General features: G+C 20.4%; 3 protein-coding genes across 7 annotated transcripts; 1 reads left to right on the top strand and 2 right to left on the bottom strand.

Moving 5' to 3' along the window:
* Positions 1-3062: 3062 nt before the first annotated feature.
* LOC122712571 (ankyrin repeat and protein kinase domain-containing protein 1-like) lies at positions 3063-7668 on the bottom strand. 4 transcript variants are annotated; one of them, XM_043932317.1, is made up of 4 exons: positions 7624-7668; positions 5600-6853; positions 4212-4555; positions 3063-3771 (listed from the first exon to the last, which is right to left on the bottom strand). In XM_043932317.1, exons 2-4 carry the CDS (start codon positions 6421-6423, stop codon positions 3209-3211), a joined length of 1731 nt encoding a protein of 576 aa, XP_043788252.1. In that variant the 5' UTR covers positions 6424-6853; positions 7624-7668; the 3' UTR covers positions 3063-3208. The 4 variants fall into 4 exon arrangements, with proteins under 4 accessions (XP_043788252.1, XP_043788263.1, XP_043788274.1 ...); XM_043932328.1 differs by lacking the exon at positions 7624-7668 and having other exon boundaries at positions 5600-6559; positions 6729-7047; XM_043932339.1 differs by lacking the exon at positions 7624-7668 and having other exon boundaries at positions 5600-6387; positions 6729-7047.
* Positions 7669-9331: 1663 nt separating this feature from the next.
* LOC122711583 (serine/arginine-rich splicing factor 7-like) lies at positions 9332-11757 on the bottom strand. 2 transcript variants are annotated; one of them, XM_043930494.1, is made up of 3 exons: positions 11529-11751; positions 10886-11265; positions 9332-9586 (listed from the first exon to the last, which is right to left on the bottom strand). In XM_043930494.1, exons 1-3 carry the CDS (start codon positions 11535-11537, stop codon positions 9355-9357), a joined length of 621 nt encoding a protein of 206 aa, XP_043786429.1. In that variant the 5' UTR covers positions 11538-11751; the 3' UTR covers positions 9332-9354. The 2 variants fall into 2 exon arrangements, with proteins under 2 accessions (XP_043786429.1, XP_043786439.1); XM_043930504.1 differs by lacking the exon at positions 9332-9586 and adding an exon at positions 9997-10504 and having other exon boundaries at positions 11529-11757.
* Positions 11758-12537: 780 nt separating this feature from the next.
* On the top strand, positions 12538-15877 carry LOC122712782 (ribosomal RNA processing protein 1 homolog). Its single transcript, XM_043932670.1, has 7 exons — positions 12538-12781; positions 12899-13122; positions 13213-13383; positions 13487-13669; positions 14054-14331; positions 14425-15199; positions 15570-15877. Exons 1-7 carry the CDS (start codon positions 12562-12564, stop codon positions 15798-15800), a joined length of 2082 nt encoding a protein of 693 aa, XP_043788605.1. The 5' UTR covers positions 12538-12561; the 3' UTR covers positions 15801-15877.
* The last annotated feature ends 502 nt before the right edge of the window (positions 15878-16379 follow it).

Below are 16379 nucleotides of genomic sequence, written 5' to 3'. Positions count from 1 at the left end.
TTAAGATATTTATGTTCAAAATTCATTTCAATAAATATGATAATAAATGGCTCATTTATAATAAAATATAAGTAAAAGAATGAATGTTTTTATAATTACATAAAATTATATAAATTGTAGATAAAAATTATTTTATTAAATTACTACACATCACATGTATTCAGTGAATATTTTTAAGCAGCTAGATAAAGCCAAAGAGCTTATTTTTATTTGTTAAATTTAAAATTGTATCCATTATATCTTTCAATTCATATTTTTTTTTAAAAATGTTCATAAATATCTCTTTGTTATTGATAAGTTAATCGATATATAATATAATAACTATATATTGTAAAAAAATAACATTACATTATAATCTATACTCTTTCTGTATTTTAATTTTTTACATACTAATAATAAGTTAAACTGTTCTTTAATTTAATGTTTTTAAATAAATGAGAATGATAAACTGTTTTTTTTTAAATTAAATTAATAGTTTTTTAAAATCATTTTATAATTATCTTTATGCTTTACATTTTCTACATTATAAAATAACAAACAATTATAAGATATAATATAGATATGTATAGATATAATATAGATATAATAAGATATAATAGATATGTATAATTTTTAAATATGAGTGAATTAGAAATATATTCATAGAAATTATATATTCTTCTCTATGTTAAATAGCATTTTGAATTCAATACAAAATTAAAAAAAAAAATGTTTATATATATATATATAATTTATCATTTAATATTATCTATTGACAATATTTAAATGCTTTATAGAAATAATAATAAAACATACATTTTAAAATTATATTTAATTATATTTTTAATATATATTTTGAATTTAAGTTTAATAAATTTAAATTTTAAATATATATATATTTTTTTTTACAAAAAAATTAGATATTTTAATTAAAATGGAAGAAAGAAAAGAGAGAAAAAAAGAATAACGAATATTAAGAATAGTACTTTTGAAAATATTGAAAAATACCAATAAAAAATTTGTTTCTTTGTATGTGAAACAAATTTTAAAGTATAATAATGAAAAACTTTATTTAAATTATTAAAAAATTCTTCGATTTGTTATGTATGGCACGAATGTACCCTAAAACTATACATCGAAAAATAACAATAAAAATATGTGTATGGATTTTATCTTATGTAATATATATAATACTTTCTATTATTACAAAGATAAAAATTTGTTTTTATCTTTAAATATGGCAGTATTGTATTAAGTACATAATTTTTATTTTATTAATTTTTAAGAAATTATTTTATTATAATAGTAATTTTCATAATATATTATGTATCGTTTTAAAATAATTTTCTTCTCTTAATCCATTTTAGTTTAAATAAATTTAGAAATATAATAAAAGATATTTTTAAATGTATACTAATGCAACATTTCTTTCTTTATATTTCATAAATAAATAATTTAAATATATTATTAAAACATATATTTACTTGGAGCGATTTATTAAATATTCAAAAAATGTTTATTATATAATTTATATAATTAATATTTTATATAATTAAAATAATATACTTTTTTATCAAAGAGAGAGTAATTAATCTTCAATACCAAGAAGTTGTTGCATTAGACATTTTAGCTAGTAAATATTTAAATGGGAAAAAAATAAATGTATAAAATTGCTTAATATTATATATGTTATTATATACGCATATTTGCAATACATGGACAAGAAGTTGTAAATAAATATGATGCAACGACAAATTGAGCAAGAGCACGCTGAATGTGCAATTATAATATATAATGAACATAATGGCTGTGAAGTATTTTAATTCTTTGTCATTTAAAAAATAATTTATAATCTTTTATCATTTCTTAACTAATTTTATTAATTTTTAATTTTTTTTTAATTTTTTTAAATAAAATATATGTTATTATTTTTATTTTCAAGTAAAATCTAAAATTAAAAGATATAAGATTAATTTTTCATAATTAAAAAATATATCAAAAAATTTATTTTTGTATTTTTTTTTTATATTATTAGAAAATATATAATTTTGAACTATGTATATTACACAAGTCGTTATGCAACTTTTGTTTACATGTATTATACTATATTTGGAATGAGATCCTGTTTTTATATTAATTTTAAATTATTTAAATACATATTTGTATATACAAAAACATGATAAATTTAATATTTCTTATTTCTAGTAATTTACGTATATTGTATAAAAATTATAAAGAGTAATATTAATTCTTTTACATAATATTGTATGATAATAAATTAAATATAATGTTAAAGGGCATATTTAATAAGGTAATCTTTAAATATATATATTCCTTTATTTAAAATGTATATTTTGATATAACACAGTCTTAAAAGGCACTTTTTTATCCACAGCCAAAAATTATGGCATTTATATAATTTTAATTATGTCCGTTCTATCTCTGTTTTAATTATGTCTTTTTATATATATATTTGTATATTAGAATCTTGAGCAATAAGCAAATATTAGTACTTATAAATGAATGAAAAAAAAATATATGTACATATGAATTGCAATATTATTATGTTTGTATATTGAATCAAATCATATTTAAGTTTAGAATATTTTTTAACACTTTAAATTTAGAATGTTCTGAAATCATCAAGTTATTTTAATACATTTTATTTTCATTTTTTTTCTTAATTTCATAAATGAGTATAGCTGGATATCTGGAACTTAATGATTTACAAATGTTTTATATGTAAATATATATTAAAATTAATAAAATAAAAAAAAATTATACCATTTTTTATGTAATATTTTTTAATATAAATTTTGCAATAAAATATTTTGTAAAACCACATAAAAAAAATAACAAAACATGAAATTGTTTTCAAAATTATTATACACAAAATACAAATACATCAAATATTTTTTATAATATTAATAATATTATATGTGTGTTATATGAAAATCCAATAATTTAATACAATAATTTTATTATTTATTTAATGTAAGAAATTTCAATGTTAAAATAATTTTAAAATATTAAACATATGTTTTTTCTATATCAGTTCAAAAAATAAACAATAATAAAATCATCAAATTGATTAACTTTTTGATAAAATATTCTTGATAAAAATAAAATTTAAAATTCTATTACAAATCACATTTCAATAGACATAAAGAAAATTTGATTAGATTTACTATTAAATCAGCAACTATCAAAAAGTCATACAAAAAAATAATTAAGCAGCGAGTTGGCGACGTCTACTCAATTCGTGATCTATTAAAACAGAAATATCAGGATGACGATGAAAAATTGTCGTGCAATAGTTGATTGTTTGACTTGGATCTGCACCTGCTTTCAACAATAATCTTACTGCATTAATAAAGCCACTTTCAGCAGCTACTTGAAGTGCAGTTAATCCTTCAGTATTTAATTTTTCTAATTGTGCAAGAGGCGATGTAACCAATAAAGAAACAGTTTGATGAAAACCTCTTGCAGAGGCTAGATGCAAAGGTGTATTGCCACCGGCATCTTGTATACTAGGATCTTCTCCGTGTTCTAACAATTTCGCTACCATATCGACATAATTTTTTCTAGAGGCAATGTGCAATGGAGTTTCACCATAACGTGACATTATACCGGTTGGTGTATGTGATATAAGTAAAAACGCGGTATTTAAAGCACCGCACTCGAGACACTCATGTAAAGGAGTCTCTCCTCTATCATTTTTTAGTGATGGATCCGCACCAGCAGCCAACAACGTTTCGATCAATGATTCGATTTCAGTTCTATGGTTGTTATCTGTAAGAAAATAATTTTTATTTTTATTTATTTATTTTAAAAAATAAATATTTATAATAGTTTTTAAAATAATCAAATATTAAAATTATTTTTTTTATATTTAAATATATATTTAATTTTATAATTTTAGTTTTTAAAAATTTTTAATATATTTTAATACTATTAATATATATTAATATATTAATATTATTAATATATTTTTATTTATGTATTCTGATATTTATTTTTTATAACATCTATCAATATAATTAAAAATATTTTTATGTGTATTTTGGTGAAGAAATATTTTAAAGAATAACATTGGTAACTAAATATTTTAAAAAATAACATTGGTAACTAAATATTTTTTAACAATAAAATTAAATAAAATACTTGTAATTACTTTGTAATTAATCGTTTAATAAACAACTTATTTATTAAATATATATAAAAGTTTATACCAAAAATAGTAGATGAAGCTAAAATATGGAGTGCACTACGGCCTTGATGATCTTTCGCATTAATAGGACCAGCGCGTGCTAATAAATCAAGCGTTTTTAAAGCTGCTTCAAAATTATGATGCAAATTTTTTGATCCTTGTGCATGAGCTAGTTGACGTGTTAATATATGCAAGGCGGTCAAACCACCACCAGCTTCTTTTACGCCTGATGGGCAACCATATTTCAAAAGTTCTCCTACGAATTGCAATACATTTCCTGGTCCTCCATTTAAAATCACTCTATGAAGCGCCGTTTCTCCACGAGGAGAGCGCACAGCTGGATCACATCCGTTCGCGAGTAATAAACTACAAAAATCGAGAACGCTTTCATTTCTATTTTATTATTATTTTTCTTTTTTCGTTTAATTTTAATATAATAATATTAAAATAGCAATAATATAAATTAAAAAAATTCGATTATAATTAATGTCATGATATTATTTAAACACAAATAAATAAATAAATAAATATAATTTAATAGTGATTTTAATATTATTAAAAAATAACAAGAATTATATTCCTAGATTTTATGTGTAAATTTTTTCGAGATGTTTATGAACATCTGGTAGCAATATGACAAGAAAGTACATATATATATATATATATAAACCATGTAAGCAAAAATATTTTTATATATTCGATAAATCAACACTTTAATTACAATAATTTGGATTTTTCAATGATCTATTAAATAAGCTCTCTTTTATTAATAATTAGAATTCAATAAAATCAATAAATTTAAATCATTATATTTACATTAGAAAATTTTTTCTATATAAGAAAATATAATTTTAATATTTATTAATATTAATTTTTAGATTATATAAGATTTAAATAATATAATTTTATTTTTTGAAATATTAATATTTTAGATAGATAATCAGACTAAAGACTCAATAATGAAAATAATTTAATTTTTTATGAAATAAATTTATTTAAAACATAAATATAAGTATCTATATATTCTTCAAAATTCATTTTTTATAAAATTTATTGATTTTGATAGAAATTAGTATGAAGGAAATAAATATTTAGTAATAATTACTATTATTAAAATTTTTTAATTAAATTTTATTTTTAATTAATAACTTTATAATTTATTAATTATTTTGTTTCAAAATTTAATGTTTTCAATTTCTCAATCATTAGTGATAAATTATTGGCATGATACATAATATGACAATTTTTCAAAAATATATTCTATTTTCATTAATATTATATGCATATATTTTATGAAAAATTTCATTTCAAAAAATGTTTAAAATTAAAAAAAATCTCTTAAAGATCTTTTATTATTCAATATTTAAAATTTTATTTAATGTTTTATAATTTACAGAAAAAATTTCTTACCTAAGTATAGGCAAACAATGATTTGTAGCTGCTACTAGCAAGGGTGGATCACCTGAAACATTCCAATCTGGTTCGTCTAGATTTTGTATTAAGTTACTTGCAAGAAGTGCCGCAACGCACTTGGCGTCTCCAGCACGTACAGCTTCGTGAAAATTTAGTTCACTCTCTGGATCATAGATTTCTTCGTTATTTTTTTGAAGAACTGTATTTTCTAATGATTCATTACAATTTCCAAAATCGTTTGAAAAATCGCTAATTTCCATAGCAATACTTTCAATAGAGTTTTGCAATTCTTGTAACTTAAAATTATCTTGCGGAAAAAGATCAGTTTCACGTGTTTCCGATATAATATCTTGAAAATCACATTCGGTGAGAAACGCATCGACTTTCATTGATACAATTAAATTTGAAGTCGATTTTGGTACACTCAAATCACAATTTTTTATCACTTCATTTTTAATTTCACCCATATTAATAGTTGCATTTTGAATATCTTCAATAATAACTGAAGTATTTTCATTTTTTTCTAGAAATTCACTATCTTCATTATTTTTATATTCCACAATATTTTTAACTTTTTGTTCAAGCAATTCTGATGTATCAACTGATATACAAAGTGTAAGTTTTTCTTTATTAACAAGGATTTCCTCTTGTTCCTCACCACCTGTTGCAAGCTTCATAATTCCTGTAGTAGCAAATTCAGTGCTTTCCTCCAGCATTGTTTGTTCTTTCTTGTTGTATGATATTTTATTAACTATTGTGCTTGTCTTCTTTTCTACGTTCTGTTCCTGAGATATAGGATCGTTTGTATAAGCAGCAGTCATTCTGATAATTATTGCTTGCCTTTTAATTGAACCTGATTCTCTGATAATTGACTTGACGTTTTTTAAGAGGAAGATACACCGTGATCTACTTTACTGTAGTCATTACTATTTCCTTATTTTTTCTTTTCTAATACACCTGTTTGTTCATTACTTTTTCAATATAATAAAATTATCAATCATATAATTAAGATACAGATGAATACAAATTATAAATGTTTATGTATAAATACAAATGTACAAAATAATTCATAAAACGAATCAACGAATTACAAATACGTGACTAAAAAGCAAATGAATCTGCTTACGAAGCGTCGCTACGAATTTCTCTGCTTCTCTTCTCCTTCTTCTTAACTTCCCCACCCTTACTCCTTACCCCACTTCTCAAAACCTCCTGCGGTGCATCCAAGGAATTTATTGTAGATCTGATACCCTAGAAATCGGATTCAACATATCTTCTTATCTTACTTTGTATTTGCAGCGATTAAATTTAAGTAATATATGCTTTTTTACATTTATTCTTTCATTTCTTTCATTGCATCAATTTTGGAATTGAAATTTGTATTATTTAAGATTTTTTTATCATTTCAATCAAAATTATATTTTGAATTTCTAGGAAATTTTATTTTTTTATCTCTATATTGATACTTTTATTCGTAAGTGATAATTATAAAAATTATATAAATTTTGAATGCAAAAAGATATAAAATGATAAGATATAGTATAATTTTAAATAAAAATTATAAATTAATTTAAATACTTTTTTAAACATAATCCAAACACATTACTTAAAATATTATATAATATATACAAATAACAAATAAATATTATGATATACATATAATAAATATTATGATAATATTATAATTAGTTTGATTTTTTTTAACTTTACATTTACAAATATAAAGTATGAAATATAAAATACATGTATTTATATAAAATGATAATTTATATGTAAGAATCAATATCAATTAAACATTAGATCAAATAAATTAATTTAAAATATTAGGAATATAATATCACTTTCAATGCATTTTTAACTTTATCTATATTTTTTAGTATAATTTTATTTATTAATCACATTTTTTTAAAGATAATTTTATAAAATAATTAATTTTAATTAACTTTATGAAATATTACTTTTATAAATAATGTTTTTATCTACTATTCAATAGATTTAAAAATTATGAATTAAGTACTTACAATTAATTTATCTTGATTAAAAAATGTATTTTATAAAGATCACTAAAAATATTTCATCTATTATCTATCAGGAAAAATAAAAAATGAGGTTAATGCAGAAGATTAAATTTTTATAAATTACTTCTCATAACTTCTCATAATATTTTGTTCATTATTTGTAAATATATTCACAGTAATATATATTATTATATATTTAATATATCATTATATTTGTTTCAATTTCATATTCAACATAATTTCATGCAAACCGCATGATTTTCACGTTATTGTTAAAAATGACAAAAATAACATATTACTATGCAATCTTTTCTATTTTCATTGATTTTATATTGATACTTAAATATTCATTGAAATATTATATTGATACTTAAATATTTTTATTTTTAAATAATCCGTTTTAAAATATAAATGTCAATATTTTTTTAGAAATGTAAACATTCTTTGAATATGCACACAGCACACGCTTATATGTATAGATTGTGTAAAAATTCATATCTGAAAAAATAATGTATTACATCTATAATAAACTTATTATGATAATTCTATTCTTGTTAAAATAATTTGATATTTTTAAATACTATTTTATACTTTAAGTGACAATAAATTTACATATATTTGGTAAAAATTTATTGAATATTAATTTTAATAAATTTCAATTTTACAATACAGAATATATATAACATAAAAATTAGATTTTATATTATAAGATTTTATTTTGTTTTAAAGATAAAAAAATACATTGTAAAGAAAATTACTTAAGGAAAATCAAGTATTAAATTTCAAAATTTAATTTTGTTTTTTTGATATATCAATAATTAATTTTAATTCTAATTTTGTAATTAGTTTTAAAAAATGTAGAAAAATATCAATAAAGTTATTGAATATTTAAGTAATTTATATTTCCTTTTTAGAAATATAAATGAACATAAACTTATATTTTTTGACATTTAAAAAATATGGAATCTATGAATTATAGTACTAATAATATACTATTATTATATAAATATTTACTAACAAAAATTTCATAAAAGGAAATCAAATAAATGTTTCATAAATATATATTTGAAATGTTATATTAATATCCTAACTATTGAAATAGCAATTGCGAACTAGTATCATGGATAGGTAAATATATAGGTAAATATATTCAAATAAATTAGAGACATATGCGTGTGTATATATATCCCCAATATACAAAATGCTAAAAAAAAAGACTTTAAAGATTTATAGTATTTATTGTGAGAAATAAAAAATATTTAATTAGTGGATCTTTACAATCAATCGATTTTTATTATTTAAGAATATTCAATATCAAGTTTTTTTGCAATATATTAAATATAAATAAAGAAATTGATTTAAAAATATATTAGTTAAAGATTTTCAATATAAAATTATTATTAATATTGACATCTTTAAATTAATGTACTAAATCAATTTCTATTTACATGTATAGCAAAAATTCATGATATGTTTGTAAAGTTAATAACAGTTGATTTTATATTGAAAAAATTGATTACAGGACTTATATTAATTTGTTATTTTTTTTCTTGATGATTACTATAAACTTTTAAAATTTTAATAATTTTCATTATTTATAAGTCTTTTTTTTTAACATCTTGTTTCAAAGGATTAGAAAAAATTAATCATGAAAAAGCTTAATTGATAGAACATATAACTATTAACATAAGAAATGATTTTCATACACTTATCAGCTAAAGAATATACATCGTTTTATTTGCTGCGAGATCTAGAAACAGATTTCGATTTGGTCCTGCGCGGACTACGATCTCTAGAATCAGATCGCCGTTTATTACGAATTTTATCTTTATTATAGTCATTTCTACTGTGAGAACGGCTACGAGATGATGATCGTGAATGCTTGCTTCTTGATCTTGACTTCGAACGTGAACGAGACCGTGATCTTGATTGAGATTTTGATCGTGAATAAGACCTGGAGTGGGATCTAAAATACATATTACATTAAAATCATGATTGTATTAAAATTGCCTATAATTTTGAATATTATTGCTACTTTATTTATGTAAATTTCTTACATTTTTTGATTATAAATATATTATAAAATATTTTTTACATATTTTAAAAAATTTATGAAACAATTGGGCTTGCAAAAATTGTGACGAGTACCCAGGAAAACTATAATAATTTACTTCATATTCATATAAAAATAACAATTATAAAAATATAGTATGATAGTTTGATTTTCATTATTTATAATATTTCCTATTTTTTTCTGTTGCTTAAATGTCAATATAATAAATATATTATTATATGCATGAAACATTAATAAATCTAAATTATCAAATATCATAAATATGTTATATTATTTTAAAAACAATTATATTTATAGGTTTCAAGATATAATTATTTTAGTTATGTATCATTTTTCATATTCATATATCAGTTTGTAGTAAACAGCTATATAATATGCAATAATAATGTCAAGAAGAAGAGAACAGATGAACTTATACAGATGAAATTGCACAAATGTCAAATATGTGGACGAAGAGTGGCTAGATGAAATGACTCACAGTTTATCTTTCAGTGACCATTAGATCTATTATGATAATTTGGCAAAAAGAGTAAAACAAGTGAAGAATATCAGAGGTACCAGTAGTGCTGATGTGCAAAAACTTTCAGTTTAAGGTGATCTCAGTGGTCGTTAGAAGTATTGTAGTGTGCAGAACTAGCCACTCCATCGGCCATGTTTTCCTCTTTTGCTTGTAGAATGCAGAAAGAAACCCAAGGAACGTGGGTACTTTGTGCTGTAACTACGTAGTATCACAAAGTGAACCCAAGGCGAATCTCACGAGAATCTCAGTAGCAACACATTTCTCATGTGTATACTGTTCTGCTGGTTCTCCTATAAAAATGTTAGTATTACATCTGTATCTTTTTGATATTGAAACCTCTTCAGTTTAGAATATAAAACCTTCATATTATAAAATATTATTCTCTTTCACATAATACCATTTGTTTCATACTTCAAATTTAAAAATAATTTTAATTCTTTATGTAATTTCTTTTGTTTATTGAATCTATTTTACTAAATATTTATGTACAATATTCTGTTTAGAATAAACATAAATCTTATATAAACACATAATTACAAATTAATTTTATTGTACATTTAAGCATATATTTGTTAAATAAAAATCTGTAACATATATATTTCTTGCTTACTTGTCTAATATTTTTTTGCATGCCATAGAATTTATATGAAATAAATGTATTCTATACTCACCTTTTCTTACGTGTATTTCTATGTCGTTGACAATTTCTAGCATAGTGGCCTCTTTCACCACATTCGTAACACCTATCTTCAGGATGAAACAATCTTCCTATACCTCTTCTGAAATAACTCCTATCTCTTAATCTTCTCCCATTAGATGGTTCCACACGAGCTCGTCTTCCACATATAGTTCTTCCATCAAGTCCTCTTATTGCATCTTCTGCATCTCTAGCATCTTCAAATTCCACAAAAGCAAATCCAGGTGGATTTCTAGCTACCCATACATTTCTTAAAGATCCATAGTAAGAGAAAGCATCTTCTAATTCTTGTTTTGTCGCACCACTTCCTAAGTCTCCTACATATACTTTGCAATCTGAAGGATATCTTGACATCTGAAAAAATATATTTAAATAATTTAATATACATCGAATATATATATAATTGAACAAAATAGTTTTATTATCATTTAGTTAATATTTTAAAAATTAATTCATTTGTTTTCAATAATTTATCTATGGATATATATATTAAAAATATTAAAAATTATATTAATAATAAAAATAATAAAAACATATAAATATATATATATATAATTTTTTTAAATATTTAATGTTTTCAAAAAAAATAAAATACAATATATTTGATAAAATTGTACCTTATTCATTGTTGGTTAATTTATCGAACAGGAACATATAACGATATAATAAATCACATTTTCAATTCTTCATTTTGAAGAAAAAATTGCACGTCAAGCACGTCAATTTTTTGTAGTTAGTATCTCATCGAAATGTAAGAGATGATACTTAAAGTCCAGTTTCTAACATAAAAATATAATGTAACGATGTAACGATGAAAAGTATGGAATGAATTGATATAATTATATATTTTTAATATAATTTAAACAAAAATTTATATATATTAACATATTTTTTAAATAAATAAAAAAAATCATAAGAAAAGTTAATATTTTTCAATTAAATTTATGTATATAGAACATTGATAACAATATTTTAATAATGTAACTATTGGTAGAACTGAAATCGATTCTAACAAAGTTTTCGATTTAAATGAAATGAAGTTGTAAGTTATAAATTACGATTTATGAATTCACATATCGATGAAAAGTTGAAAACTGTAATCTTAAATATTATTTATTACAATATAGGATATATATACATACATATATATATACAATATATATATATATTGTATTTATAGATTAATATGTAAAATATGAACGAACATTTTTAAGATGAAATCTCAAAAAGCATTTTATATCTAAAGAAAATATATGATCAAGATTGTTAGATGACTCTAGATTTTCGGAATCTGATGTTACTTTAATTTAGAGATAAAAAAACTAAGAAAGAACAAGATACAATTGCTATACCATCTATCGAGATATATATGTTAAGATTACTTTTCACTATGCTGACATATGACACTAAGTATCATAATTCTTGTATATGACAATGAGACATTGTATGTCCCGCTATATATTATAGTATTAAATTCAATACAATGATGAAAAAAATAAATGAAAATGTCATAATATTTAATATCATAATTAATATTGTAATCATAAAAATCACAATTTATTGTCATGTGAAAACATACCTTAAAAGTTTCAGTAGGTGGCATAGCAATTGCATCGTGTTACTTTAGTTAATTTCTTTTAATACTTAAAAATGGCAGTTAAAAAAGTTCGATGCACGCATGCATCGTTGCAAATACCTATGCAACGTATGAAGCAAATAATTTCAATAAATGAAAAAGACAAAAAAGCAATTGTTATTGCACAAGAAATTAAATTTGCTCGATTACTTTCAAGTAATGATAAAATAATTCGAGATAGAGTATTAAAAAATTTAAGAAAATGGTTAACAGTTCGTTCACAAAGTTCATTTAGTAAGATTTATATTTTTATTAATTAAAATTTTATCATTTTATTATTTAATTTAACTTTAATTTCTATTTAACTATTTATTTATTTATATTATTAATTTAAACATTATTTTTTCATAGCATTCACAGAAGCAGATTTTATGCGATTATGGAAAGGTTTATTTTATTGTATGTGGATGTCAGATAAACCTTTAATTCAGGAAGAATTGGCAGAATCTCTTAGTAAAATTGTCCATTGTTTTAAAACTAAAGATATAATACTACTTTATATATTTTGTACATTAAGAACATTAGGGATTGAATGGTTTGGTATAGATCAATATAGGCTAGATAAATTTTGTATGGTAAATATTTATGGAATATTTTTTATATGTATTTATAAAATATATAATGTTGCATTTTATAAAATTTTATTACTAAATATTTTTATTCAGTTAGTTCGAAGAATAATTCGACAAACTTTTCAAAAATGTAAAGAAAATTTATGGGATATTGAATGGATAAAAGGTTTTTCTGAAATACTTGAAAAATTATTAGTAGACCCACAAATATGTCAAGGTTTTAATATGCATATAACAGAAATATTTTTAGAAGAACTTTCAAAGGTAATTTTTAAAAGTTATATTAAATATTTATTTATAATTAATATCTAATAATATTAATATTATATTATTAATACATAATAATAATAAATTTTAATTTATGTAGATCAGTAATGGAAATGTACCAGAAGATGTTGTTACAGAACTTATTAAACCATTTATTTCATATTTTATACCTATGGATGATGAAAGACAGATTAGACATATTATGAGGCATATTTTCAGATATTTAATTTTTCAATCAGATATTGGTATAGATTATATGGAGAAATTTAAAGCTTGGAGAGATGTGAGTATTAATATTTTTATTATTTGAAAGTTTTATTATATGTAATATATATAATATATAATTATAATAATTTTGTTTTACTTTTTAATATAATGATTATGGAAAATATTATTTTACTGAAGTTGTATTATTATTTTAAAGTATTAGAATAGTGGTGATTTGGAATGCTGAAATTTTTTCTTCATCCTAGTTTTAGATTTAATTCAAATCAGAAACAATTTAATCTCATCTATTTAATTTAAGTAGAAATCAATTTATTAATAAAAAAACAAAAATAAATATTTAGATAAATATTTAGATTTAGATATTAGATAAATGCAATTGGATAAAGCAATATAATTTGTTACAAAGCTTTTAATAATATATATTGTTATTTTTACATAGGCTGGTTTTCCTGCTGGTTCTATTGATATTATGGAAAAAATTGAACTATCAGATGATGAAATGGATGATAATATTACTGAAGTAAAAGAACAATTTCTTCAAAATCAAATAAATTGTGATGTAGAAAAACCATTAGATCCAAGAGCTGGTAGAATAGATGTTGATTTGCCTCAAATACCTTTTAATTCTGAAAAGATAGCTATATTGTTAAATAAATATAAATTTCATCCATCATCAACAACAAAATCACGTAGACAATTACGTCGTCTTATTAAAGAGTATGATAAATATACTATTGTTTATTAAAAAATGTATTAAAAATATTAATAAATTTAATTAATAAATCTAAATTTATTAAAATTTTTTTGCAGATTTACAGAATTATCAGAAGGTAAAATGCCATTAGGTATTAAGGAAATAAAAATCTCAAAAATACAAAAGAAAAATATAGATACAAAATTGGCTGCAATACGTCTTTTAAAATTTGAGAATGAACTATATATGGATAAATTACAAAAAGAACGCAAGAGAAAAAAAAACAAACAATTAATGCAAAATAATGAAAATAATAAATCTAGTGAAGAAGAATTAGAAAATATTAGTGATGAAAATAATAGTAAAAGTGAATCTACAGAAATAGATGAAAGTGAAGTTGTAAAAAAAAAGAGAAAATTAAAACATAAATTAAATACTACTAATTATTTAACAGATACAAATTTACAAATATCAGATAAAAACAGTCTTAATATGAAAAAAAAATATAAAATAATAGAAAAGAATCAGAATCAAAATATTTATAAATCAAATTTAAAAAATAATTATAAAAGGAAGAATCATTTATTAATTGAGAATATACATGAAAATAAAAAAATAAAATTAAAAAAAAGTAAAAATACAACTGTAAAAACATTAAATATTATCACTCAAACAAAAAGGAAAAAATCAACAAAATTAAAAAATACTGGGAAGTGGAATGTTTCTGATCATGTAGAGGCACCTATTTGTTCATTGAATAATAAAAACATAAAATCATGTCCAAAAATTGTTGGTAATTCAGTTATAAATAATCATGAGCAAGAAAATATACTCAATAAAAAGCCAATATGGTTAATGCCTATATTAACAAAATTAAAAAATGAAAGAAATGTAAGTTCTGTTATATTTATTTCAGTTATTAATTGAAAAATATTAACTAAATTTTCAAGTTTCTTTTTTTCTTTATTTTGCAAATTGTATAATTTATTTGAAATTGTTATGACTATTAATATCTTCATTATTTTTTTTTATAATATATATATATATTAATATATATTATATTAATATTATATATTATATATGATATATTATATATTATATATGATATAATATTATATATTATATATAATATATATTATATTATATTAATATATATATATATATATTAAATTCTGCATCTCATTTTATGCAAGCTTAAATGTTTATAATTTAAAAAATAAGTTTCAACTAACATTTTTGTACATTAACATTTTTATTACAGAATAAAAATTTGAAAGAACAACATAAAATAAGAACTACTACAAATTCCAAAAAACGAGTAAAAATTGCTCTTCAATGTAATACAGCTCAACATACATCTGAATATATTTCACAAATTCGGAAAAGCCCAGCTATACCTTTTGATGCAAATAAAAAACCATTAGCAGGTGTATTAAAAGCAAGTCCTATACCAAGTCCAATTAATCCATTTTATAAAAAAAGTATTCTATAAAATATTTAATATATTAATAAACGATTTAATAATTATTTGTTAATAAAACAAATAAAAATAGAATTGTATAAAATAAATATTAATTTTTAATTTTTAATTTTTATGATAACCTTTACTTTTAATTTTGATTCTTTGCAATTAATAAAAATATTTATATATATAAATAATATTATATATATAAATGTGTTTATAAAAAAAAATTCATAGTTATATAAATTTTATTTTAGAGATTAACACATTAATCTAAATTCTAATGATTTATATTAATAAAAATTAAAAATTTTTAATAATACTTAAAATACAAACAATTAATTTTTAAAAAATTAAAAATAATATAAGTGATATAATATATCAATATAAAATAAAATTAATTTTGATTTTGATTTGTTTTTAATTACTATATAATGATAATTATATATTTTAATTATAAATTTATAAATAATAAGGATAAAAATTTTATGTATAAGAACATAAGTTTAAATATATTTATTACATTTATATTTTATCTTTTTTCATTATACTATACTAGTTTACACATTTATTTTATACATAGTTTATACATTTATACAATATTAAAAT

The sequence above is a fragment of the Apis laboriosa genome, unplaced genomic scaffold (genome assembly GCF_014066325.1).
Source record: "Apis laboriosa isolate Shangri-la unplaced genomic scaffold, ASM1406632v1 scaffold112_cov148, whole genome shotgun sequence".
NCBI lineage: Eukaryota > Metazoa > Arthropoda > Insecta > Hymenoptera > Apidae > Apis > Apis laboriosa.
This window is presented reverse-complemented; position numbering and strand designations above follow the sequence as displayed.

What these genes read in the sequence shown, in the direction of transcription:
- LOC122712571 (XM_043932317.1), bottom strand. Translation starts at nt 6,423, where the DNA reads ATGACTGCTGCTTATACAAACGATCCTATATCTCAGGAACAGAACGTA. An exon ending in CATTGTTTGCCTATACTTAG is followed by an intron (nt 4,556 to 5,599) that starts GTAAGAAATTTT and finishes CGATTTTTGTAG; the next exon opens with TTTATTACTCGCGAACGGAT. An exon ending in AGCTTCATCTACTATTTTTG is followed by an intron (nt 3,772 to 4,211) that starts GTATAAACTTTT and finishes ATTTTCTTACAG; the next exon opens with ATAACAACCATAGAACTGAA.
- LOC122712782 (XM_043932670.1), top strand. Translation starts at nt 12,562, where the DNA reads ATGGCAGTTAAAAAAGTTCGATGCACGCATGCATCGTTGCAAATACCT. An exon ending in GGCTAGATAAATTTTGTATG is followed by an intron (nt 13,123 to 13,212) that starts GTAAATATTTAT and finishes ATTTTTATTCAG; the next exon opens with TTAGTTCGAAGAATAATTCG. An exon ending in TTACGTCGTCTTATTAAAGA is followed by an intron (nt 14,332 to 14,424) that starts GTATGATAAATA and finishes ATTTTTTTGCAG; the next exon opens with ATTTACAGAATTATCAGAAG.
- LOC122711583 (XM_043930494.1), bottom strand. An exon ending in AGAAATACACGTAAGAAAAG is followed by an intron (nt 9,587 to 10,885) that starts GTGAGTATAGAA and finishes TATGTATTTTAG; the next exon opens with ATCCCACTCCAGGTCTTATT.